This window comes from Acartia tonsa, chromosome 13 (genome assembly GCF_053477335.1).
Source record: "Acartia tonsa isolate MP-2025a chromosome 13, ASM5347733v1, whole genome shotgun sequence".
NCBI lineage: Eukaryota > Metazoa > Arthropoda > Copepoda > Calanoida > Acartiidae > Acartia > Acartia tonsa.
In genome coordinates this window covers 35627388-35655351 of record NC_137272.1, presented here as the reverse complement: position 1 = coordinate 35655351, position 27964 = coordinate 35627388, and the positions used below count along the sequence as shown (strand labels likewise).

At 32.2% G+C, this 27964-nt stretch overlaps 1 protein-coding gene across 7 annotated transcripts in view; it reads left to right on the top strand.

Moving 5' to 3' along the window:
* The window catches only part of LOC145304150 (uncharacterized), a 125121-nt gene that overhangs the window by 61226 nt on the left and 35931 nt on the right, over positions 1 to 27964 (top strand). For all 7 annotated transcript variants that reach the window (XM_080145912.1, XM_080145913.1, XM_080145917.1 and 4 more), the window contains exon 2: positions 12199 to 12261. In XM_080145912.1, the coding sequence (XP_080002038.1) occupies positions 12199 to 12261 (63 nt within the window). The remainder of the gene's footprint in view (positions 1 to 12198; positions 12262 to 27964) is intronic.

Genomic DNA, 27964 nt, shown 5'->3' with positions numbered 1-27964 from the left:
ACTTTTATTTGACAGTAAAGATACTAATCTATTCTAATTTAAAAAGTAGTACGGATTTTTTCAAAGAAGCTTTATAAATGTCTCGGGATGGTTTAAGGCTATTTTCTTAACCTCCCCCTACCTTCCCAATAGTCTGTGGGCAAAGCAACTAGATTAATAAAAATCAATAAGGTCTTTGGCTAAAGAAGATCCATTTAAGAGGACTATTTATTATTATTAGTTCTTTTCTCAGACAAATATAGTAATAGAGGAGCTAAGCTCTTTCCGCATTGAAGGTTTAAAATAGGACAATATTTTTAGACAACTAAAAAGACATAATCATCTGATATGTATTTATGTCTGTCTGGCATGAGCTCTTTTTTTAGCCACATTGTATTCAAATATTTGAAGAGGCAGGCAGAATATTATTTGCTAAGCGCATATTTTTTAATGCGATGCTGCTATCAAATTCGAAATTTGCGACTGTATAGTGTATACCTGTCTGAAACATTGTTAAGGAAGCTTGATTTTCTCGGCTCCTATTTAAGATAGACGACTTATTTTTTCTGTAAAGACTTCCTTTATCAATAAGCTTCCAATATGTGATTTACTAGTTCTGTTAATGTATTTGTCATGAACACTGCTCTATGTGTCTTTATGATTTTTGTTATGGATATTGTCATCCTTGTTTAGACGTAAATATAAGACGATAAATACATTTTTATGAAGCTTTACAAGGTATCTAAAAAATTCAGCCATGTGACGTCATAAAAATGAGGGATTATCCATTTCTTTTTAATGGGTTTCGTTTCCCACTTCTACTCTCATCCCTCATTTTTATGACGTCACATGGCTGATTTGTTTATACACTTTGCAAAGCTTCCATTTTTATGACCCCCCCCCCCCCTCCCTCAAAGGAAAATTCTGAAGGTAAATTTTTATTTATGAAAATGGGCCATGGGGATTAAACACAAGAAAAGTAAATGGAATGGATATAGAATACATGGATATTGTGAGAGATTCTCGCATACCCTGATAAAATGTTTCTTTCAGCTGGCTAATATAAAGATACCCTCCCCCCTTATGACTTTACCCCATGCACTCTCCTGACCATGGATGGAGGTACATATTGGCCAATATCCGAGGATTATAATAGCAACCTAAATGACGACAAAAATTCCCCTGTCCCAATATCCACATATTCTAAATCCATTGTAAAATGGTCTATTTTTGCCAGAAGCTTATTGATAATAACTTTGTATGTGGAGAGAAAAAGTTATGGGCTTTAAATTGACCAGGGGTTGTCACAAATACAGGGAAACGTAAATGGACAATAAAAAAATCATTTATTCTAGCTTTATTAGGTATTTGCGGTCTTATAGACTATAGATCATTTTTTGAAAGTAATAATAGTAATTAGTCGCTTTCCTAATAGCCTCTAGGGGCTTCACCTATCCACACTTCAACCACGGATAGACATACAGGGTTCTACTTTGTATTTTAGTGTGAATTTTTATCTAATGAGCAGTTTTGCCGGATTTTTAATTCGTTAATCACAACAATATTAAGCTATTCAAATGACAGAATCAAGTTTAAAATGGGCAAATTGTTATTTTTTCTTCTATTTATATTTCCCTGCAGCCCTGCAGGACCTAAAAATTGCTACAGATGTATTTTTAAAGGCCATTGCAAGTTTTTATTATCTTCTAGAGATTTATTGATTAAATGATATTGTAGGACTAGTGACTTCGTCTCTAGCACCTAGGGGTTCTGTAGTAGAAGGTAGAAATAGTCTTGTCTTTAAAACATATAGACTAAAACTATCTTGTATTAGAAAGGATAGGTCACAATGGGCTGTTAAATACACTGGTACCCTACTTTATCTTATTTATTGTCTAAGAATCCTTGGGTAATTTTACAAAATTTGAATTAGTTCATTCAAAACTAGTCCAAGTGCTTCAACCCAGAATTTTAATCTTCAGATGGGGTAATTTTTTTTGTTCGTTTGGGGATAAAAGCCAACTTACAATCCATTGTCTTATCCTAAAGATCCCTGTCTTGTAGCTTCCTTCAAATGGAGAAGCTAGTTTTATTAATAAGAGAGATTTCTTATGTCTTAGTGTATCTCCAAATCCAATTTATTTCTGTTTAATTAAAACGAGTTTTTAACCATGTTGAAAAAAAACATGTATCTTAACGTATATTGGACAAATGTCCACGAAAAATAACATAAAACTGTAGCTCAATATAGTAATAACCTATGTAAATTTAAAGATACCTTAACTACATTTGTACTTTCATTTTTAAGTAGGCACACGAAGAAATTGTTAGCATTTCTCCAAGCTAAAATTTGGGCATGATGTCGACGCAAATATCCAGCAATATTGAATATAGCTCTTAAGAGAATTTAATTTTGATGTTATATTATTGTTTATGGCTATACTTAAATGTATCAAAATAGCCTTAAATTTGCCTCAGGGATAAGGGATAGGAAACCTGGCCATTAATTAGGTCCCGGCCTAGATTCTAAAGGGATATTGCAACTATTACAAATTACTATCAAACTGGCGGACGCTCCCAAGTAGCTATAGCTCTAAACCAATAAGAATCGGCCTGTTTTTAACAACCAATCACCAATTGGCGAAAATTTTAGAAGCAGACAATTATAGAAAAAATAATGATTTCGTCTGCTACTAAAAAATAAATATAAATGGTGTTAGATCACATTAGCTTAATTATTAAATCTGCTTAGAGTTAAACATTAAAAAAGGGCCATATAGAAAAAACAAAATAACGGGATTATTTTTTGGAAAGGAGGTAGCTACGAATTTTCATTTGGTAGTTTATAAATTAGATGTTGTATTTTGAATCTTAAAAATTTAATACGGAATTGATACAACACTTTAACCCTAATATATGTACAATACACAATACAACACAGTACAAATATATCACTACATATAGTATCCAAAGAATACTTGATAGAATGTTACCCAAGTGTATATTAATTTATTTATTTTGAATTTTAATTAGCAATGAAATTTTCAAATAAAATTTGTACTCATTAATAAAAATGCAAATAATACAAACTAAAATCTGTCTGAGGGAAACCCAACAATAGCTTTCTGACAGTTCAAATTACCAAAGTAAAAGATAAAAAAATTTTGGGAGAGAAAAAACTTCATTTTAACAAAAGCCATTAATATATAGGTTTATAAAAAGTTATGTTTTTTACTTTAAACTAGCTACCTGAATTTGATTCTATACTTTATCTACACACACACACACAGCTTTTTTATTAGCGTTTTATACGAAGCACTGCGCCATCCCAAAACTGGTTTATTAGGCTAGAAATAGGCCTAGGCTTGAAATAGGCCTGAAATAATATTTTCCTACGTTTCCCATCCCTTATCCCTGATTTGCCTATGTTATGTTAATTACAAAGCATTCCTTAAATTTGTAAATCCTAATTTCAAGAAGTTTACGAGATCTTAATAAACTCTCTCACAACTACACACATACCAAACCTTTATAAAAAAAACACAAAAAGTAATAGTGACTTTTTGCCGACAAGATTGTAAAATAAATGTATCCTAGTAAAAACTGTTTAGTAGTTGTTTAGACAATTTTATGCTGTTTTACATTTAAGCATTTGTATAATTAAGCATGAAGCATTTTTTTATTAAAAAAAATATAGATCTAGAAGGAGTCTTTTTTATCATTTAAAGTGTTTAGGACAAAAAATAAGAACTCTTAGATTAAATACTACATTATTATCTATTTCATCGAATCGTATTATAGACAGCTTTTCCACGGATAGTAAAATGAAAAATTCAGCCCCTGGGGGCTAACAAAACTATAGTATTAATTTTATGATTTTTGAAATATGCATGGAAAATTGTCTGTAATATGAAGCTATACATGATTTTTCAGTATGGCTGAGCGGTTCTAATATTAATCGGTTTCGAAGCCATACTGAAAAGTATTACACATCTATTTTAATTATTTTGATAGGTTTCACAAGTTTTATTCTGCGGTTTTCGTCGCACTCTTGTTATGGTTATATAACACACCAATAGACATTTTCTTTGTGTCTTAAAAACTAATTTATTATTGTGTAATTAGTGTTTTAATTATCATGATAAAGTACTGTCCTACTATTAGAGGAAAAACATTGGATTTAAGCTAAAATCTTAAAATTAAATTGAATACTGTCCCCTTGTGCGAAGTATCTATCATTTTCTATATGTTTCAATTCTACTAAATAAAGTATTAAGGTGTCTGATTGTCCGTTAAGATTTAGTTAATTACTGATCCAATTTAATTTAAGATCCAGGGAGGGTCTTAGGCTATTTTTCTTCCCTCTTATCTCTCCCAATCGAATACATGGATTCTGTCTTTCCGTCCTTATGAAATTTAAGATCTTGCTAAACAATGGACAAGACATTACATGGTTTTAGGCTGTTTTCTTACACCCCTGACGCAAAAATCCTAGAGGCTAAGAGCTAATAACTAATAATAAATCTATTAAAACAAGAAAATAGTGTATATTAGCTATCAATATAAAATGGTAGTTGCTTCAAACTCCTCACCATAAAATGTAAAACTCTATAAGCGTGAAACATAAATCTATAACGGTGATCATATCTCTCTCAAATATAAAGAGTGTGTGTGGATTATAGATAGGATAAAGGAATAGTTATTTGTAGTGTTATTTGTAGAGAGCAAAGCTACTCTATAGATGTTATACAGTATTGTCCGTTCATCTGTAAATATATTTCGATATCTAGCACAATCTCCCCTTTCTCTCTCTCTCATACTCGCAATTTTGATCTGCGCCCCTTGCTCCTAGAGGCTTTGCAGCGGAGAGAGGAAGCAGTTAAAAAAGCCCACCCTGCGACATAAATCTTAAAAATACCTAAATATTTTAAATAAAGTCGTTTTAGAGATCTTTTACATCGGAAATGAAACAGCTTAAAAATTGGTGTGTACAGTGATTAATCAAAGAAAAAGAAGAGAAAAAGGAGAAGGCAAGCAATATAAATTTCAATTCTAAGTTGGTTTAGACACCCCCTAAACCTTAACTACCGCACGCTACTGAGCTCAAAAATGTAAAATGTCATACAATTACAAAATCATATTAATTTACTTTTTCCTATATTACTGATGATTGAATAGTATGTTCGCTTTAGGTTAATTATATAATTGATAGTTGTGAAAGACATTATTTCTATATGTTTGTTATTAATTGTCTTATTAGTTCCTTTATAGTAGCGAAGCCACTCTATGGTTAGATGTATATTCAAACGTACTTTTGTCCTCAAAGTTTTATAGTAAGGTTTTCTTATTCATTAGCTTAACAACTTTTATTAAATGTTGATTCGTTGGTTGAGTGTACAAACGTTTCAACCACTAATTGTAATCTTCAGAAGAAGTACATTTATGCATCATTATCGGGGATGTATATCAATTTATTGGCAATTGTCTTATCCCTCGATATCCCTGATTAAAACAAAGAACTTGTCTAAAACATTAAAAATCTTGCGGTTTTGGATTTTATGTAATATTTTGAAAATTAGGAATAAGCCGATATGTATTTAATTTGAGGTTTTATATATTCTATTATATAAAGAAGTTCAGTTTTTAATATGTCTGAAGATTAATATTTCAATAACTACTTAAATGAGAAGGCTTCACATAGGTCGTGGGAATGTTTTAGACTATTTAGTTTTTATATATAACCTTGGTATGGTTTTAAGCTATTTTTATGCCCCTTTTCTATTTACCCCCCTTTGAATACAAAGCATTATATGCCATCAGCGCAGCCACTAGTTTTGAGATAAACTACTGTTTTTGAAAGAATTTGAATACAACTTTATTTGTTTAAAAATAACACTTCTACAATAGCCAAATAGGACTAGTGTTTTCGATCCCAGCCCCAAAGTACATAGTTGAAAAAAGCAGCTTTGTTTTTATCTAAAATGGCCTTAAACCAGCATATCAAAAATAAGGAAGAGTTAAACAAGTGCTCAACATTGTGAAAGCACCAATGCAATACACCGACAAACGTCCTAATGCGACAAACCTCCTAATGCGACAAACGTCCTAATAGGACAAACCTCCTAAAGGGACAAACCTCCTAAAAGGACAAACGTCCCAATGGAACATCTCTTAAGTAAAACCTCCTACAAATTTTAGAAACGTTTGTCCATTTAGGAGGTTTGTCTCTTTAGGGGGTTTGTCTCTTTAAGAGGTTTGTCCCATTATTAGGTGTAGGACGTTTGTCGCATCAGGAAGATTCGGACGTAATTGTCGTTGTACCCAGCAATGCAGCAATTCCTTTATCCAGTGATGGCGTGTGAATTCTTGATGCACTTGTGACACTAGAATTAGCTAGACATTTCTCAAATAATTTTTGACATTTATTTATCCATGGTTGTAGAACTTTTTTTTACAATATTCAGATATCTAAGTGGATAAGACAATGGTGGATAAATCATCACAATTATTTGGCTGAAACGTGTGGACACTCAACTTAATAAACCATTAATTGAAATTTATAAAAAGTTCCCAAAGTTGTTAAGCCACGTTTTTTTTATAAAACTTTGGGTACCTACTAGTGTAATAAACATCCCAATGTCCCCTCCCTCCCTGTATAATTTTGAAAGCATATGTAACCAAAGAAATGATAAAGTTTTTTAGGCAAGCTTCAAATAGATTCTATGGTGGTTTTATCTATTTTATTACTCTCTAAAAGCAAGGGGCTCAGCTATTCGCTAGTTAAAAATAAGAGAAAAATTGAAGAAATGGCCAGGGAGGGAGGGGATATTGGGCTGTAAATTACACTGGTACCCAAAGTTTTAAAACCACGTTACCCTATTCGTTAGCTCAAAAACTTTTACTAGATTTTGATAGGTTCGTTCGAATAGTGTACAAATGATTCAACCAATATTTTTAATCTACAGAAGGGTTAATCTTGTTTATAATCAATGGGGATGAAAATCAATTATTATTCATTATCTTATCCCTTATATCCCTGGATCTGACGGACAAACGAACGTATGGAAATAGTAGCTACAGTTCCAAAAATAAGGAAGGAAAAGGAATTCATTAAACAATTATTCAGCAAAAAAAATGTGCCATTGAAAATGCACTTTTACAGCGTTGCACAATGTTTGGGGTAAGAAGCAACTCCTTGTGTTCTATATAAAAAAATATATGTCTGTATGTACTACATGCTCTTGCTAACTGCTGGGCAGATTTTAATCTATTTATTAGGGAACCTTGAATATGGTCCAGGTTAGGTTTTTATCTAACTTAGGGAGGGGGAATTCTACCCAATTCTTAAGGCGACAACCTAGAGGCTAAGGGCAAAATCACTAAATTTAAAAGGTTTAAGAACGTAAATCTTTTTTTTCGCATGCCTATTTTTTTCCCAAGTGTATGTAAGCTCCAAATATATTTTTTTAACCTCAGAAGTAGATTGTATGTTTACTTAAACTACTTGATTGTATAACTTTTATCTGAAAGTCCTACTGGTGGTAGAGAAAGGGGCTTGTTAAGTAGCAATGACACCCACCCCCCTCTCTCTACTCTATTTTATCATCTTTAAATATTACAAATTTTAATGACTAATTATATTTAAAAGTTTTTGACTGCCTTTTTAAGAAATAATATAACTGCAGGTGGTCTTAAGATAATAGAAAATAATAACAAGAATATTAAGACTGCATTTTTTACAAGCGAAGCTTCTCTACACGTATCTTGGGTAGACTTTCCCTCTGTCCGTCTGTCTGTCTGTCGTGTATTTTAAGAAATAATATAACTGCAGGTGGCCTTAAGATAATAGAAAATAATAACAACAATATTAAGACTGCATTTTTTACAAGCGAATCTTTTCTACACGTATGTTGGGTAGACTTTATGTCTGTCTGTCTGAATTGTATTCTAAGAAATAATATAACTGCAGGTGGTCTTAAGATAATAGAAAATAATAACAACAATATTAAGACTGCATTTTTTACAAGCGAATCTTTTCTACATATATCTTGGGTAGTCTGTCTATCTGTCCGTCTGTAATGTATGTATTTTAAGAAATAATATAACTGCAGGGGGCCTTAAGATAATAGAAAATAATAACAACAATATTAAGACTGCATTTTTTACAAGCGAATCTTTTCTACACGTATGTTGGGTAGACTTTATGTCTGTCTGTCTGAATTGTATTCTAAGAAATAATATAACTGCAGGTGGTCTTAAGATAATAGAAAATAATAACAACAATATTAAGACTGCATTTTTTACAAGCGAATCTTTTCTACATATATCTTGGGTAGTCTGTCTATCTGTCCGTCTGTAATGTATGTATTTTAAGAAATAATATAACTGCAGGGGGCCTTAAGATAATAGAAAATAATAACAACAATATTAAGACTGCATTTTTTACAAGCGAAGCTTTTCTACACGTATGTTGGGTAGTCTGTCTTTCTGTCCGCCTGTCTGTCTGAATTGTATTCTAAGAAGTAATATAACTGCAGGAGGGGCTTAAGATAATAGAATTAATAACAACAATATACAAAGCCAAACAAGAAATATTTTTATTGTGAAAAAAATGGTTTTAATCATATAACAGTGACAGTCGTAGGCAAATTTGATTTCTTTATATTACATATCTAAATATGTGAATATATTACATAAAAATAAACTTAGCCCATACTGGTACAAAATATTGTACAGATACTTTTACTCTATTAAATACTAGCGGCTACGCCCATAGAGGTCTCTAGTGGCGCTTTAAATGTTTGTTAAAAGCGAAAAATATTTTTAAAATTTTCGATTTTTTGGTGATTTCTCTTAGGAGGGTGGTGGTACTCCCCCCTACAAAATAGTTATAAACCTTCCCGGGACCTATGATAAGCTACCCTGTTAAGGAGACATTTATAAGGATTATACCTGCGCTACTTATAAACATAATTGTCCTTGTTTTAAAAATTATTCTTAAAATAATATTTTGCTTTTTTGGTAATAAATCCGAATGTAAAATTGTTTTTTTTTCTTAAAAAATAATAAAAAAAATTATTTTGCTCTAAAAAAGATATGATTTCTCAAAAATTAACAGAATATAGCTATGTTTATGACTATGTTTAATTTTTATGCCCAAATAAATATGTTTATGTTTATGTTTAAATTTTATTCTACTCTTATATTTGAATGTTCTTTAGAAAATAAGTTCATTTCCTGATATAACGACATAAATTATGATATACATCTTGCATTTTTCAACAAAAAAATTGCCTTTTTATGCAACTTTTTGTAACACCCAAAAAGATAATTTGATTTTCATGGAAATTATTTAAACATAACACTTGCAAAACTGACTTTAATTACAGCTTCACACCTTTTATATTTGCATTGCAATCAGGCAGCTGAAGGGATAAGACAATGGATGATAATTTGATATACACCCCCCATCATTATTAACAAAATTATCCCTGCTGAAGAAACGTTAACGAACTAACGATTCAAAATTCATTAAAGTTCACAAAGTTTTGAAGCCAACGAATAAGGAAACGTTATCATAAAACTTTTGGGGCTAGTGTAATAAACAGCCCAATGTCCACTCTCTCAATGATTAGATTGATTTTTCGTCCGTACGTACGTTGGTTCGTCACCTCGGCAGTGCGCATGTCAAAGCAAATTACGCATTGTTTTTGATGAAGAAGGAAAGTTTTTCTTAAAAAAAAAATATGCCAGTTAAAAATAAAATTGACTTCGAACCCAGTGGGAAAGGAATTCTTTTGTTAATTATATTTTTTAGTGTGGGGAGGGGGGTTATTTTTTCTTTGGGGCAATTCTTCAATGGGGGTGATGTATTCCCTTTCTAATGCCTTGTAACCCACTTCCCCATGACCGTCCATTTTGATTGATTAAAAAGTACGCCAACGTTTTTTTGGACCGCTAAATCATTGTTGTAAGCGGAAAAAGTAAAGTTGCAGGTTTACATGATAATGCAGTTTTTTTCCATGGATCTTAAGGGATAAGACAATACATGTTAAAAAAGATAAATCATTCGTGAAAAGTTTGGACACATCAAGTTTTTATCAAGATTTGATAAGGGTACTCAAATTTTTTAAGCCAACGAATAATTAACGTGTTTAAAAACATTGAGTACCACTTTAATTGACAGTCCCCAATGTCTCCAACGTCCCTGACTTTTTTTTGCCACCATGTCAGTTGCAGTCTAATCCACACCTCTCCTCGATTATGTAATGGAAAATAAGATATTTACCACTAAAATGAAAATAGTTCTAATTTGTATAGGAAAATAATGCCTTTAATCATCTTACAGAAATAGTCCTAAATAATATTCATTAACTTGGACTTTTTTTGTCACTTTGTAGCTTAATATTTTGCTAACCACTGAACCCTTTGAATTCTCCTTTTATTGAAGCTTTATATAACACCCGGGATGGTTTTAGGCCATTTAATTTGCAAAATAAAGGCTTGGATTGGTTTTAGGCCCCCTTACTTCAATCCCTTGAAATAACGATCCCAGAGATTCTAGGGGCGCAGCAATTAGTATGAATAAAAAGTTATACTTATACATATATTATCAATTTATTTTGACACAATTAAAATCCATCATTCTGTTCGGAAGAGGTGTGTTTGTTCCTTGCAGGTTTGCACGCCACCTTTTTTTTTAAAGTCAAATGTCATTTCGCATTTTGTTGTTGAAAAATTAAAGCATAATGTGCAATTGGTGTTACTAGCAAAATTTACAAGTTGTACACTTTTTAGAAGCGAAGCTTTTCTATAATTAGGGTCTACGTCCGAAACGGTTAGCTCTTATTGTTGATTTTAACATGTTAGAATTGCCCTATCGATTTAAAACTTTGCATGATAATTCCTATAACAGTTAGGTAAGATTTGAAAGCTTAGCAACTCTATATTCGTTACCAGAAAGTCAGTACGTCCAATTAAAACATTGCTTTTATGGATGAGGTGATCCTTTTTTTACACTTTTTATGATATAATATACAAGTTGCACACTTTTTTGACATATTTTATGATTTTATATGTATGTCCTTTTGTGTCTTTTTATGTGGCTTGGAGCCTGTAGTAAAAGTTGTGTTATTTAATAAATCATCTAAATAACAAGTAGAATATGTTTAATGACTTTAAAGTTTCTTTATTAGCGGAATTCACAAGAAAAAACAAGGATGACAACATCCATAAGTAGCGAAGCTAAAAAAATTAAGGATGGATATCTAGAAAAAATTAACTTTATTGCAGTTTCATAAAAAAACAATAAACTAAAAAATCACGAAACCTTGTATGATTTATAACGTGATAATCTACGAATCGATTTAGCACCTCAGTAAATTAACAAATCTTAATGAAACTTTGTGGGGGTACGTAAATTGTGAACTTATTTAATCCCTAAAAATATCAGCCGTCTATCTCACTTAGGAGTAAAGAAAATCATAAAAACCTAAAAATCTAGGAATCGAACTAGCACCCCAACCAATAAGCAAATCTGGATAAAACCTAATAAAGGTATGCAGAATATGAAAGTATTCAATCCATGAAAATTTCAGCCGTCCATGTTGAATATGAGTTGAGAAAACCATGAAAACTTGAAAATTGTAGGAATCGATCTAGCACCCCAACCAACTGACAAATCTTAATGAAACTTGGTGAAAATACGAAGACTGTTAGCATATTTAATTCCTAAAAAATTCAGCTCTCTATCTTTCATAGGAGGCGAGAAAACACGTTTCCCCCTTTCTGTCTCAGACGGACGGACGGACGAAGAGACAGACGGACGGACATTTCGAATTATAGAGTAGCTTCGCTACTAATAATGCAATAGGGTATGATAAAATAAAAATAGCAAAGTTTGATTGATTCTCTCAGTTTTCAGTGAAACTCAAACTTTTATACTGTAAACATTGAAAAAATATTTTTAGCATTATTGTGATGTTACTGAGTCCTAAAGTATAGGTTAGGTTGGAAATGAGTTAGGGATTAGAATAGCCCCAAGGTGATAGGACCCCGCCCCCTAGTGACTTAAAACATGTTCCAAATTAAATAAAATGGGGGAGGGGGTTAAGTAGCCCATGTATAGGTTTGAAATATTACAATTAAGCCCTACTTTTGTACAATATTATTATTTAAATATATTTTGTCTCATTAATGATAATGCCTATTTTATTTCAGATGTCGAGACTCCACTATATATCCTTCTTCATAATCTATGTTTCATATGTATCAACTTTTTTGGTAAGTAATATTTTTTCTCCTTTTTTTTGTAAATCTATACTTTTTAGCTCTATTATTATTTTCTTTTCTTTATAGTTTTTAAGTAGCGAAGCTACTCTATAATTCACTTTGTCTGCCTGTCCGTCCGTCAGCCCGTAACACAATGGGGGAATGCAGTTTTTTTGGCTGCACTTAAAGATAGACGGCTGATTTTTTTAGTGAAGATTCCCTGTAATAATACTTTTGTCCGTAGGTTTGTCAGTCATGCTAAAAAATATTAAAAACTGAAAAGGGGTTTGTGGTGAGGGGAGAAAGTCGCTAAAAAAAAATTCTGACGTCATAAAAATGAGGGATGAGGAGAGGAGAAGTGGGAAAGAAAACCCATAAAAAAAAGATGGATAATCCCCTATTTTTATGACGTCACATGCTGATTTGTTAAACAACTTTCTCACCCCACGGGTTTGTGTTTTTTTAAAATTCTGACGTCATAAAAATGAGGGATAAGGAGATGAGGAGTGGGAAAGGAAACCCCTAAAAAAGATATGGATAATCCCCTGTTTTCATGACGTCACATGCTGTTTTTTTTGTATTTTTTTCCCTAAAAATCTAGTAATGATTTAAGCATTTGCTCTTTAAATCCTTTTGTCAGTATGTTCATAAATGATTTTTTGTGCTTCGTCACTTATGGATGTTGTCATCCTTGTTTATTCATTGCAGTAATTATAAAAGGAGAAAAGACTAAACAAAAGGTTTATTTTTGAATAAAGAACTAAAATAGATTGAAAAATTTGGGGTTTATATATACTAGAATATTAATCTTACGAGGTAAATAAATATTACTTTAGTCTTAATGTCCCTTATTAAACTTAATGCCCCCACTTTTAATTTTATTATTAAAAGAAAAATTATTTTTTTGGGGTTGAGGGATATTTTTTTCTAGAGGCTATTATTCTTGGGAGGGTTATGGTACCCTCCTCAAAAAAGCTACATTGTAAAAAAAACCATATTTTGGCAGCGGTTAGCAAGGTCCTTCCATCCAACCAAAAAAGTGTTTTCATATAGTTACAAAGAATTAGCAGAGTATATAAATCTTCGTTGTCATGCTAAAAAAAAACAGGAGGACAAACGGACATAAACAAGTTATATATTAGCTGCGCTAATAAGGGGAAAGAAGGACAAACAGACTCACACATAAGTTAAATAGTAGCTGCGCTACTTGAAAAGAGTTCCGCTAATTATTCATATGAATCATATCAAAGAAAATATCTTTAAACAGAATTCCCAACACAATAAAGTTATTAGAAATTAAAATAACAAACAACTACAAATATTATATGTTTCAGTAGTGGATTGTTAATGTCTATCTGTCTGTATGTCCTTTAGTCTATCTGTCTGTTTGTCGGTAATGCTTGGGTTGTTCGGTTTGCTCGATAAATGGGTATTAAACGGGATTTGACGAGTCAAAATATATAGTTACAGAATTGATTATCCCGAGGTATGTTAAGTGATAAGACAATGGACGAAAAATTGATATACATCCCAAATTATGATAAACAAAATTACCTTTCCTATAGATAATATTATCGGTTGAAAGGTTTGGACACTACTAATTCGAAAATATCCAATAAAGATTTTTATAAAGGTACCGAAAGATTTGAGCCAACGAATAAGGTAACGTGGTTATAAAACTTTGGTTACAGTCTAAAGTCCCCTCTCTCACTATATATCCTTTCATAAGGGAAACCCAGATAGAGAAGGGACAATGGGCTGTTTATTACACTAGTCCCCAAAGTTTTATAACAACTTTTTCTTATTAATTGGCTTGACAACTTTGGAGACTTTAAATAATTTTGATTGGTTTGTTAATTAAGTTGAGTGTTCAAACGTTTCAACCACTAATTTTAATCTACAGAGTAGGTAATTTTGTGTATCATCATTGGGGATGTATATCAATTTATCAGCCATTGTTTGATTCAGTGATCTAAAGGGATAAGACAATTACTTCTATTAATGTTTCCACATAAACTAATAACTTTATTGCCTCTATGCCTAGAGGAAACTTAGGATAATGTCATGACAAAATATGACAAGTCATAAATATTATATTATGACAAATTCTTGATTAGTCATTAATAGTTTTAAATCATCATTACGTGGCATATTTATGAATATATATATCCTTATAATAAAGTAACAGGAATTGTGTATGTGTGTCTGTCTGTACAGTGTACAGAAGGGTCTTGCTAACCGCTGAACCGATATGGTTGTTCTTTACATTGTAGCTTCTCATAGGTCCTGAGAACTAGGGTTTATAACTATTTTTTGGGAGGGTACCACCACCCTTACAAGAGAAATCGCTCCAATATATCTGGGCATGGGAAAGGGTTCAAAATTTTAAAACCACGTTTTCGTTGACTTCAAAACTACACAAGGGGTAATTTAGATTATAATCATTTTGGATAAACATCAATTTATCGTCCATTGTCTTAACCCTATAGATACTTATTATATATAAATAATCTATCTATCTAATAATGGTTACTATGCATATTTAGGTATAAAAGGGTTTATTGTTGCACATGTATTGGAGCGGCCATTTACCCATTCTCCACGGCTTGTTAAAGGAGGGTTACTACTTAATATATTTGCACAGGCAGAAATATTTTAGGACTAAAAATTAAAGTATCAATTTATTGGTATTATCCTCTTAGAAATTTTTTTTTTAATTTGAAAATTGGACGAGTGAGTTTCTCGGGTATTTAGTTATTACTTAAGGTTTGATTATTTTGGACACTGGTTAGCCCCGCAGGGTTAGTGCGCATGAAAATAAGAAAACATCAAAATTATGCGTGGAAAAGTTTGAACACAAGAACTTTGTGCTAGATATTTGGACAATATACTAATGGATTTTGTCATTCTTGTGTTGATTAAAAACATTTGAAGTAGACACTCTACCAGAAAATTGCTAATTCATTGTACAGTATACTTTTTAAACCCGAAGCTAGTCTACATTTTGGGCTTATCCGTCTTGCCGTCTGTCCCTATAAATGTGCTTGGAATCGTCCTATCGAATATAAACATTAGATCTTTTCATGAAAATACCCTTTCTCGAATTTCATTCTTCTGCTAACCTAAAAAGTTACTTTAGGGGCCTAGAAATACATGTACAAAATTTCAGCTCTTTATCTCTACTGGCGACCTAGCGCCAGGCATGTAAAATATCAACAGATAACGGTAGCACGGCGGTTTTGACAATATCTCAGTAATGTGCAGGTTTTAAGCTCTTCTGCATATTTCAATTTAAACACATGAGGCCAAAGATATTATATCCAAAAAATCTTTTGTCAAAGTCTACTCTACACCTAGCGCCAGTCAGTTTTCTAAAATCATGCAGTTTATACCTGTGAAAAATGAAATCACCAGCGCTAGGTGTAGAGTAGACTTTTACAAAAGATTTTTGGGATATCATATCTTAGGCCTTATGTGTTTAAGTTGAAATATGCAGAACACCTAAATTCACCTTCCAAGCCATTCTCTAAGCATTTTAAATTTTTTATGAAATAACGGGATTTCAAAACTGCCTTTTGAAAAGGCCTAAAAAATATCTTTTTTTGTGCCTTTTTTCACTGTTTATAGTTACAACTTATTAAGATATTATTCTCAGTTTTAAAAAAATTGGCGCTTCCAGCACCAAAACCGGCAAAAACAGGCAGTTAAACTTCTGTACCCCTACTTAACCCCCTAACAGACCCCCCCTTTATCTCGGCTCCTGTTACAGATAGAGACATCAAACTTTTTTCTGGTGGTTCATGTGTAGTCATAGCAGTCAAACCGCTCCCTATCTGCTTTTTAGCGGCCAGCCGCTAAATATTAAAACTGCTGTAGAGCAGCCAATTTTAAAGCTAAGAAAACCAAATTTTATGACAAACTATTATTTTTTATATCAAAAAAATACCTTTTCTGACCATCGCCGAAAAACGACAAATAACGGAAACCGCCAATTTTGGCGGTAAAACGGCAGTTGATGGCGCTAAATAATATTTTTATCTGTTTATAGTTACAACTTATTAAGATATTATTCTCAGTTAAAAAAAATTGGCGCTTCCAGCACCAAAACCAGAAAAACAGGCAGTTAAACTTCTGTACCCCTACTTAACCCCCTAACAGACCCCCCCTCTATCTTGGCTTGTTACAGATAGAGACGTAAAACTTATTTCTGGTGGTTCATGTGTATTTTTAGAGAAAATTATTTTTTCTAGTCATAGCGGTCAGACCGCTCCTTATCCGCTTTTTAGCAGCCAGCTGCTAAATATTTAAACAGCTGTAGAGTGGCCAATTTTAAAGCTAAGAAAACCAAATTTCATGACAAACTATTATTTTTTATAAATTATTATGTGGTTGGCGGCGCTAAATAATATTTCTATCTATAATACAAAGTAGCTTGATGTCTGTCTGCCCGTCCGTCCGTCGGAAGCTTAAGATCTTGGTAACCACTTAACCGATTGGATTCTACTCTTCAGGGTATATACCTATCGGTCCTGTGGTGGATTTAAGCTATTTTCTTGGGGGGTGGGACACCCCAACCCACCAAAAAATGAAAATTACCCCCCCCCCAAATTTTTTTTTTTTTTTTTGCAGAAGATTTCCTTGGTCATTTTTTTTTTTTGCAGAAGATTTCCTAGCTCCTTTTTTTATGCAGAAGATTTCCTTGGTCCTTTTACGAATTTCGCCTAAATTGTTTTTTGATTACCTCTTGGGGCAAAGCCCCTAGAGGCTAGGGGCGGAGCCGCTAGTCTGTTTATAATTGGTTAAGTGGTGAAAAATCATTAGTTGACAAATGGGTAAAGGGAGAAGTAGAGGAGATGTTCAGTGTTCAATCAAAAATGAGATAATTTTACCAAGAAAAGAATTAAAATCCTTATGCTAAAGTAACAGGATGTTTGTCTGTTTGTTTGTCTGTGTGTCTGTACAGAAGGATCTCGCTTACCACTGAACCGATCGGGTTCTCCATAACAGGGCAGATTCTTAGATTTTTTGTAGACCTCTTATTTTTTAAGTAATATAAGTTTTTTTTTTTTAAATTAAGTCGATTTTAAGGTTGTTTTATTGTAGTTTATATACTATATTGTAAACTTTTTATTTCAATTTTGCTTAGAATGGATTTGTAATATTTTTCTCATTCTAACAGTATATATAACGCCTATTTCTTAATTTTGGCAGTAAAATGGCGGTTGGTGGCGCTAATTAATATTTTTATCTGTTTATGATCACAATAAAAGACTTCATACAAAAACTGGCTGATTAAGGTCCGGAAAGGGGCAACACAGTTAATTGTTGAAACTAATGTAATTTACATATTAATAAACATTTCAAGAGATAAGAAAATTACAGTCCTTTAAGTTTTTATGTTTAAAAAGGACCTAAAAACAAAGGATGTTTGATAAAGGGGATAAAGAAATATAAGACTTAATATGACTAATGATTGGATAGTTCTTTATTAAATAGGGAAGCCTTACATAATTTTAACCTGCTTGGTATAATATTAGTTAAGATAATTGGAAGAGACATTTAATGTTACATCCCCTCCTCCCAAACTATTAAAGGACTGACTTCTATCATGAATATTGTGTCTATTACAGCTAGAGACCTTGAATTTTTTTTGTAAATTCTTGAGCAATAATAAACTTCCGTAAATAGTAAGGTCATGACTGTTTGGCCACTCCTTGACTGATTTTTAACTGATTTTTTATTTCCTACCTGTAGTTTTGCCGTTTTTTAAGCTGCCAGTTGCGGAATTTTAAAACAGCTCTTGACCAGCCAATTTTTGTATGTAGTCTTTTTTTGTGATAAAACTAGCGCCGCCAACCGTTTTACCGCCGAAATTGGCGGTTTCAGTTATTTGTCATTTTTTGGCGATGGTCAGAAAAAGTATTTTTTTTGTTATGAAAAATAATAGCTCGTCATAAAATTTGGTTTTCCTAGCTTTAAAATTGGTCGCTCTACAGCTTTTTTAATATTTAGTGGCTGGCTGCTAAAAAGCGGATAAGGAGCAGTCTGACCAGCTATGACTAGAAAAAGTAATTCTCTCTAAAAATACACATGAACCAACAGAAAAAAAGTTTTACATCTCTATCTGTAACAGGAGCCGAGATAGAGGGGGGGTCTGTTAAGGGGTTAAGTAGGGGTAAAGAAGTTTAACTGCCTGTTTTTGCCGGTTTCGGTGCTGGAGGCGCCAATTTTTATTTAACTGAGAATAATATCTTAAAAAGTTGTAACTATAAACAGATAAAAATATTATTTATCGCCGCCAACCGCCATTTTACCGCCAAAATTGGCGTTTTCCGTTATTTGTCGTTTTTCGGCGATGGTCAGAAAAGGTATTTTTTTGCTATAAAATATAAAAGTTTGTCATAAAATTTGGTTTTCTTAGCTTTAAAATTGGCTGCTCTACAGCAGTTTTAATATTTAGCGCCTGGCCGCTAAAAAGTGGATAAGGAGCCGTCTCTGACTGCTATGACTACACATGAACCACCAGAAAAAAGTTTTACGTCTCTATCTGTAACAGAAGCTGAGATAGAGGGGGGGGTCTGTTAGGGGGTTAAGTAGGGGTACAGAAGTTTAACTGCCTGTTTTTGCCGGTTTTGGTGCTGGAAGCGCCAATTTTTTTTTAACTGAGAATAATATCTTAATATGTTGTAACTATAAACAGTGAAAAAAGGCACAAAAAAAAGATATTTTTTAGGCCTTTTCAAAAGGCAGTTTTGAAATCCCGTTATTTCATAAAAAATTTAAAATGCTTAGAGAATGGCTTGGAAGGTGAATTTAGGTGTTCTGCATATTTCAACTTAAACACATAAGGCCTAAGATATGATATCCCAAAAATCTTTTGTCAAAGTCTACTCTACACCTAGCGCTGGTGATTTCATTTTTCACAGGTATAAACTGCATGATTTTAGAAAACTGACTGGCGCTAGGTGTAGAGTAGACTTTGACAAAAGATTTTTTGGATATAATATCTTTGGCCTCATGTGTTTAAATTGAAATATGCAGAAGAGCTTAAAACCTGCACATTACTGAGATATTGTCAAAACCGCCGTGCTACCGTTATCTGTTGATATTTTACATGCCTGGCGCTAGGTCGCCAGTAGAGATAAAGAGCTGAAATTTTGTACATGTATTTCTAGGCCCCTAACGTAACTTTTTAGGTTAGCAGAAGAATGAAATTCGAGAAAGGGTATTTTCTTGAAAAGATCTAATAAACATTGCAAGAGAGTTTATAGAACAATATAATGATTAATTTTTATGAGTTATTATAATTTTTTATGCTGTTACTACTAACTAAATAATTCGATAGTAAATGGACAATGGACGTACGTTAAAATGATAATAATGATGATAAACAAAATTACCCCTTCTGGAGATCAAAATTATAAGTTGAAAAGATTGAATACTATTTGTTTGGAACGAACTAATCAAAGTATTTGAGCTATTGAATAAGATTAAAACTTTGGGTATCGTAGCAGTGTAATTTACGGTTCAGCCCCTTCCATGGCTATACTTATCCTTGATTATAATTATCTAACTAGTCTAAAAACATAGCAACTTTAGTTAAATAATTTAGTTAAATTTGTGCCTTTTCTCTTTTAATTACGTAATTTTGACAACTTTATTATTCAAAGTTTTGTTATCATTTCCGCATAAATATTAACAACACAAATTAAATTTTCTTTCGAAAATAACAGAAGCATTTGATTATATGCTATAAATGTTGTTTTAGCCAAAAAGATCTTAAAATTAAAGTGTGTTCTAGCTATGTATGTTGTCATCCTTTTTAGTGGTTTGTAATGTTATTAAAACATTGTTAGCTTTTTGTTGCTTCAATACTTTTGTTGTCATTCTTTTTAAAAGTTTGTAAGTTTATTAAAACAATGTTAGCTTTTTGTTACTTCGCTACTTATGTATGTTATCATCCTTTTAGTGGTTTGTAATGTTAATAAAATAATGTTGGCTTGCTATTGCTTCGCTACTTATGGATGTTGTCATCCTTTTTATATGGTTTTAATATTGGCAAAATATTGTTAGCTTCAGGTTGCCTCGCTACTTATGTAGGTTGTCATTCTTTCTAAAAGTTTTTATGTTATTAGTTTTTTGTTGCTGTGCTACTTATGATTGTTGTCGTTCTATTCACATTGATTCTAATGTTGATAAAACAATGTGGGATCCAGGTTGCTTCGCTACTTATGTATGTTGTCATCCTTTCTATATAGTTTATAATGTTGTCTTTTTGTTGTTGCGCTACTTAAGTATGTTGTCATCCTTTCTATATAGTTTATAATGTTGTCTTGTTCTTGGTGTGCTACTTATGGATGTTGTCATCCTTTCTATATAGTTTATAAGGTTGTCTTTTTGTTGTTGCACTACTTATGTATGTTGTTATCCTGTCTATATAGTTTATAATGTTGTCTTTTTGTTGTTACGCTACTTATGGATGTTATCATCCTTTCTATATAGTTTATAATGTTGACTTGTTCTTGGTGTGCTACTTATGTATGTTGTCATCCTTTCTATATAGTTTATAAGGTTGTTGTTCTTGGTGTGCTACTTATGGATGTTGTCATCCTTTCTATATAGTTTATAATGTTGTCTTTTTGTTATTGCGCTACTTATGTATGTTGTCATCCTTTCTATATAGTTTATAATGTTGTCTTTTTGTTGTTGCGCTACTTATGGATGTTGTTATCCTTTCTATATAGTTTATAATGTTGTCTTTTTGTTATTGCGCTACTTATGGATGTAGTCATCCTTTCTATATAGTTTACTAGCCTACAGCTCACGTAGCTGGTCTGTAATGCTCTTGAGAATATCAAATATCCGTACTGGAAAGGTAGAAGGCTAATGCAATTATTAATATACGACGAAGCGTCCTCAAGCCGCCTTAGGGTCCGAGTTATTAGGAAAAATTATTATATTATAAATTATAGAGTAGCTTCTCTACTAAAAAATATTTTAGCAGAAAATCTTACATGAACTTTGTATGTCTGTCTGGTACAAAATCAGAATTATGATTTACTTAAGATTAAAAATGAAAAGCAAATTTGTCTGTGAGGATTTCGCTGACTAAAAAGCATCATATATATTTAATTAACTTTGTCAGTCAGTCCGTCCATTATGCTAAAGTTTTAGTAATTAGATTTTATGGTATTTTATGTTTTAAGTTTACTGTATATATTTAACATCTAATGTTTTAACCATATTGTCCGTCTATTTTATTAGATTTTTATGAACTTCACTAAGTTTATGGATGTTATCATATGGCTAATAATCAACCTTATTAGACAATTACTCAAAGCCCAAAAATAATGGACTTAAAAGTGTATTAAACTGTATATAAGACATTTGCGGATATATTGATACCATTAATTTGACTATTAGATAAAAAAAAGTATGTTTTTTTAATATTTTTCTCTTGCTACAAATCAAATTTCAAATTTGAGTCACCAAAAATGCTTAACTAATTTTTGCTCTAGAAGAATCATTTTTTGGAGTTAGAAAATGCTTAATACCTCATTTTAATCGCCTGACATTGCTTTATAATATACAGGTAATGACTTGGTTGTTTATAGAACAGCTGACTAAAAAAACGAGGTTTTGTGATAATCCCACTTTTGTTGTTGCTCCATAAATGATATTTTTTTTCTTAATTTTTTTGGCTGTAAAGAAGCTTTATATATTCATATAACATCCACCTAAATATGACTTTTGATATATTATTTATATCATCACCAGAAGGAATTGAATTTTGGAAAAAAATATCAATTTATATTTTACACTGTTATGCATTGTTCTTGTTCTTGTTTCTAAAAAATATTTATATTATTGAAAAGAGAATTATTTAACGCTTCTATAGGTATGTTTATCATTTTTCTAGGCTAAATATAACTATAATTACACCATTTTAAAGTTAAACATCATAACATATAAACTCACTTATTGAATCGGTCTGTATTATTAAGCTGCCAATCCTTAAAACAGCTGCATTTCATTTTTCTATTATATAAAGTAGTAAGCTTTTTTGTCTGTAGCTTAAGATTTTGATAACTAATGTACCTATTGACTTCTCTGTTTTATGGAAGCTTCTTATAGGTCCCGGATAGTTTTAGAATTTTGAAAAAAAATATCAATTTATATTTTACACTGCTATGCATTGTTCTTGTTCTTGTTTCTAAAAGATATTTTTATAATTAAAAAGAGAATTATTTAACGCTTCTATAGGTATGTTTATCATTTTTCTAGTCTAAATATAACTATAATTTCAGCATTTTTTAAACATCATCATATTCAAGTTATTGTAATTTTTTTAAAAAATATCAATATCAAGAACTATTGGAACAATTTTTACCATGCAAAACAAGGTGTTAGAAAGAGTAGGATCCCTCACAATATCTATATGTCTGTCTATAATGCATTACACATGTAATGCTAATAGAGATCATAGACATACAAGCTTTTTTTGGGGGGGGGGTAAAATTTTTGCAAGGGGGGGGTAATTCGGTTTGGGGGGGGGGGGTAAAATGGCGCGCGAAGCATGTTGCAAATTTTCCCCCCCCAAAAAAAAAAATTTTCCCTGGGGGTAAAATTTGCTTTTGGGGGGTAATTCCCCCTCCAGAAATCTGTTGGCAGGAGAAATTTTGTTTACCCCACCCAAAATTTACCCTTGGGGTAAAATTTTTGAGGGGGAGAAATTTAAATTTAATTAAATAATTAGTAAATGTGCGAAGCGCGCAAAAATTTTTTTATTTTGGGGGAGGTATTTACCCCCCCTAAATTGTTTGGGGGGGGGGGTAAATACCCCCTCTTAAATGGTTGGGGGTACGGGTAAATATTAAATGAGGGGGGGGGGGTAAATGAAAAATTCGTTTGGGGGTAATCGCCACTTTACCCTCCCCCCTTGGACGTCTATGCGTACCTGTCGGTTTTTATACCGCGAATCTTCAACGTAAACTCGGTCAGCTTAATTACCAGTGGAGAGATGCCAGCTGAGATACGCTATGTTAGATTGGATGCGCAAAAAGAAATAATTGAGAAGCTTGTGAGTGCGACATATACAGGTAGTTTGGCTAACAATGGAGTAGATGGAAGAATATTGGCATGGGAGATGCAAATGAGATGCAAACGTTTGCGTCCTACTCTGGCTAAGCAGACGATGCTTTGTGAGCCAGGTACTACCTTAGAGGACGTGGCGAAGGAACTTAGCCTGGAGTTGGATGGAAAGATTCATACAAGTTTGCTGGCAACAAATCTCGAATGGAAGTTTAATCCTGAACACAGAGTAAATGATTGGTTTGATGGCGATTTTAAGTTGATTACTCGGTTCGGGGGTCCTGTTTGTATCCAGCAAGATCGTCCTCTGGATCAGAATATTCCTGTTTGTTTAGATCTTGAATTATCAGGCCAGCAATGGCGAGTTGATGAACAAGCGATGGAGGAAATGAGGATGGAACACAGGCCTGGAATATTAACGATGCTTGATAAATTCGGGGAGGAGGTTAGCCGCAAGAATCAAAAGATTTTGGATAATCAGGAGGAGGCTGACAGCGTTTCGACCTCGATCTCGATTGCGATAAATAACGGATTTGAGAGATGTCTACATATGCTTGGTGATACTGAGGCAAGGTTGCCTCAAGACGGCCTTTGTGACGAGACCGCAAAACTCGGAATTGATAATGAGGCTAACATTCCTATGGATATTGAAGAATCTGGCAAGAAAGGAAGAGCAGCTGGAAAAAGAAAATAATAATTATAGTTTAATGTGTGTTAATTCATAGTTTTATTTTTATGTATTAATGTTTAAGTACTTGTCGAGGCAGTAGTAGTCTCTGAAGGTTATATTATCAATGTTTTTATACTAATGCATCTCTAATGATATGTGTTAATCAATGCATTTCTGATGGTTATATGTTAATCAATGTTTTTTTATATCAATGCATCTCTGATGATTATATGATAATCAATGTTTTATAAAAAATATATAAAAGAGAAAAAAAACACATAAAGAGTAAAAAAGGAACATAAAAAAAAAACATAAAAGAGTTTTAAAAAAACCAAATATAAAAAATATATATATGAAATGTTAAAAGATCTGAAAAGAAAATAAAAAAGAAAAAAGAAAAATTTATGACAGGTGTCATACCAGATCAATCATTATTTAGTTGATAAGCATTTAATGCTACCTATACCATATTTGATAAATAACATGTAATAAACATATTGTTTTATTCAACATGTAATGTTACAGTTTCGAAATTTATGTTCATATTAAAGCCGGGGAGAAATGTGATGTAAAGTCCCTTCCTCCCTGCCTTGAGAGCATTGTATGTATTTTATATATTAACTTTTAGTTCTTGTGTCACCTATCTTGGAGCAAGTCTTTGCTCTGCGATTCGGCACGAACCTAAAAGTGTTAACCTTGTAATAATTATTAATATCTATTTTGTATGTTTAATATGTCTTTGAATTAATACACTTTATTAGAATATTTAGCTGTTGATTCCTATTATTACTACACGTCAATAGAGTGGATGCTATAAGAGTGCTCTTATAATGTGAACTTCTTATAACTGAATGGGCTTCCAGAGACCATAAAGTTGGCCTAGTCACTACAAGGGAGAGTGCAGAGATATCCAGGGGGGGGGGGTTCCTGTAAAAGTGTAATTTTTGGGGGGGATAGGGGTAATCACCCCCATTAATATATTATGGGTGGTATAAACCCAGCCTCTTTAAATTTTTTGAATAGGAGTAAAGAAAATCAGGAAAACTTAACAATCTAGGAATCAAACTAGCACCCCAACCAATAATCGGTTCCATGCCAAATGTAGGAGTCCCAAACGTCCCAAAACATTGGAGTGGACAAACGCATGAGTCCCCAACTTCAGAGTGGAACAAATGTAGGAGTGTGACAAACATTGGAGTTCACATTATAAGAGCACTCTTATAGCATCCACTCTATCATAGACGTCCAAGGGGGGAGGGTAAAGTGGCGATTACCCCCAAACGAATTTTTCATTTACCCCCCCCCCCCCATTTAATATTTACCTGTACCCCCAACCATTTAAGAGGGGGTATTTACCCCCCCCCCAAACAATTTGGGGGGGGTAAATACCTCCCCTAAAATTAAAAAATTTTTGCGCGCTTCGCGCATTTACTAATTATTTCATTAAATTTAAATTTCTCCCCCTCAAAAATTTTACCCCAAGGGTAAATTTTGGGTGGGGTAAACAAAATTTCTCCTGCCAACATATTTCTGGAGGGGGAATTACCCCCCAAAAGCAAATTTTACCCCCAGGGTAAAAATTTTTTTGGGGGGGGGAAATTTGCAACATGCTTCGCGCGCCATTTTACCCCCCCCCCAAACCGAATTACCCCCCCCCTTGCAAAAATTTTACCCCCCCCCCAAAAAAAAGCTTGTATGTCTATGATCTCTATTAGCATTACATGTGTAATGCATTATAGACAGACATATAGATATTGTGAGGGATCCTACACTTTCTAACACCTTGTTTTGCATGGTAAAAATTGTTCCAATAGTTCTTGATATTGATATTTTTTAAAAAAATTACAATAACTTGAATATGATGATGTTTAAAAAATGCTGAAATTATAGTTATATTTAGACTAGAAAAATGATAAACATACCTATAGAAGCGTTAAATAATTCTCTTTTTAATTATAAAAATATCTTTTAGAAACAAGAACAAGAACAATGCATAGCAGTGTAAAATATATATTGATATTTTTTTTCAATATTCTAAAACTATCCGGGACCTATAAGAAGCTTCCATAAAACAGAGAAGTCAATAGGTACATTAGTTATCAAAATCTTAAGCTACAGACAAAAAAAGCTTACTACTTTATATAATAGAATAATGAAATGCAGCTGTTTTAAGGATTGGCAGCTTAATAATACAGACCGATTCAATAAGTGAGTTTATATGTTATGATGTTTAACTTTAAAATGGTGTAATTATAGTTATATTTATCCTAGAAAAATGATAAACATACCTATAGAAGCGTTAAATAATTCTCTTTTCAATAATATAAATATTTTTTAGAAACAAGAACAAGAACAATGCATAACAGTGTAAAATATAAATTGATATTTTTTTCCAAAATTCAATTCCTTCTGGTGATGTTATAAATAATATATCAAAAGTCAAATTTAGGTGGATGTTATATGAATATATAAAGCTTCTTTACAGCCAAAAAAATTAAGAAAAAAAATATCATTTATGGAGCAACAACAAAAGTGGGATTATCACAAAACCTCGTTTTTTTAGTCAGCTGTTCTATAAACAACCAAGTCATTACCTGTATATTATAAAGCAATGTCAGGCGATTAAAATGAGGTATTAAGCACTTTCTAACTCCAAAAAATGATTCTTCTAGAGCAAAAATTAGTTAAGCATTTTTGGTGACTCAAATTTGAAATTTGATTTGTAGCAAGAGAAAAATATTAAAAAAACATACTTTTTTTTATCTAATAGGCAAATTAATGGTATCAATATATCCGCAAATGTCTTATATACAGTTTAATACACTTTTAAGTCCATTATTTTTGGGCTTTGAGTAATTGTCTAATAAGGTTGATTTCTAGCCATATGTTTCTTGGTACTCTAATTGAAATGTCTGTCTGTCTGTCTGAAAGAAACCGTAAAGAAGTAAACGTGAACTTCTCTTCAGTTATATAAGATCAATGGCTGGAATTAAAAACATCCCCATACTGATGAACTTACTTTGTCCGTCCGTCTGTTGGAATGCTTTGATATGCATCTACTATCAAATATATTATACTAGAGTTGGCTCGATATAATTATCTCCCTATTGGCTAGTTTTCTATATGCATATCTATTTCTCAATAAATCTATTTTTCTCACCCGGCATTACTATCTAAAAGAAAGTAAATATTTAATAATCTAAATGATTTTAAAAAGATTTTTTAAATTATATTTTTTTTACATTACCATCACCAAAGGGTTAATGATGATGATTACAATTTTAGTTTAATATTTGAACACACAAAGTGTCGCCACAATCGAATTCTTTTAAAACAGAGTTTTCTTAAATTTATTATATTATAAATTAAAATTTTCTTTTTTATGATTAGAAATTAAATACATTGATATAAGGTAAATAGCAACATGAAATTAAAAAAAGGAATTTATTTTTAATAAAGTAAAATAATGGGTCTTATCGTTCTGGGCAATGAGAGTTTATTATGGATTATTTGAGCACTATGAGTTTTAAACAAATATTCCTTGGAAAACTTGAGCTCGTTTATAGACATTTATTTCCTATATAGATCTGACATGGATCTTGAAGCAATTAAGCAGGCCGTTTTGTACATGTTAAAAATTGGAAGATTTCATTAAATAATAGTAATCGCAAATATACTTAGTAAATAAATTCTATTGTAAACATTTCCATGTTTATTAGCTTTACTAAGGCCTTATAAATGATGTCATCCTTGTTTAGCTTTAGAATTTCTAAGAAATTCTATATGTTCTATAATTAATATCTTATCAAGAGTAAGGGCACATCAAGGGTAAACCTTGGTGGGTTAGGGCCCCCTGCAGGATTTAGGCTTTTGCAAAAAAAACTATCTCTTCTAATTTTCAATTTATTTATAAAATATGGAAGTTTATTTTCAATTCTCGATATGCACTCGATA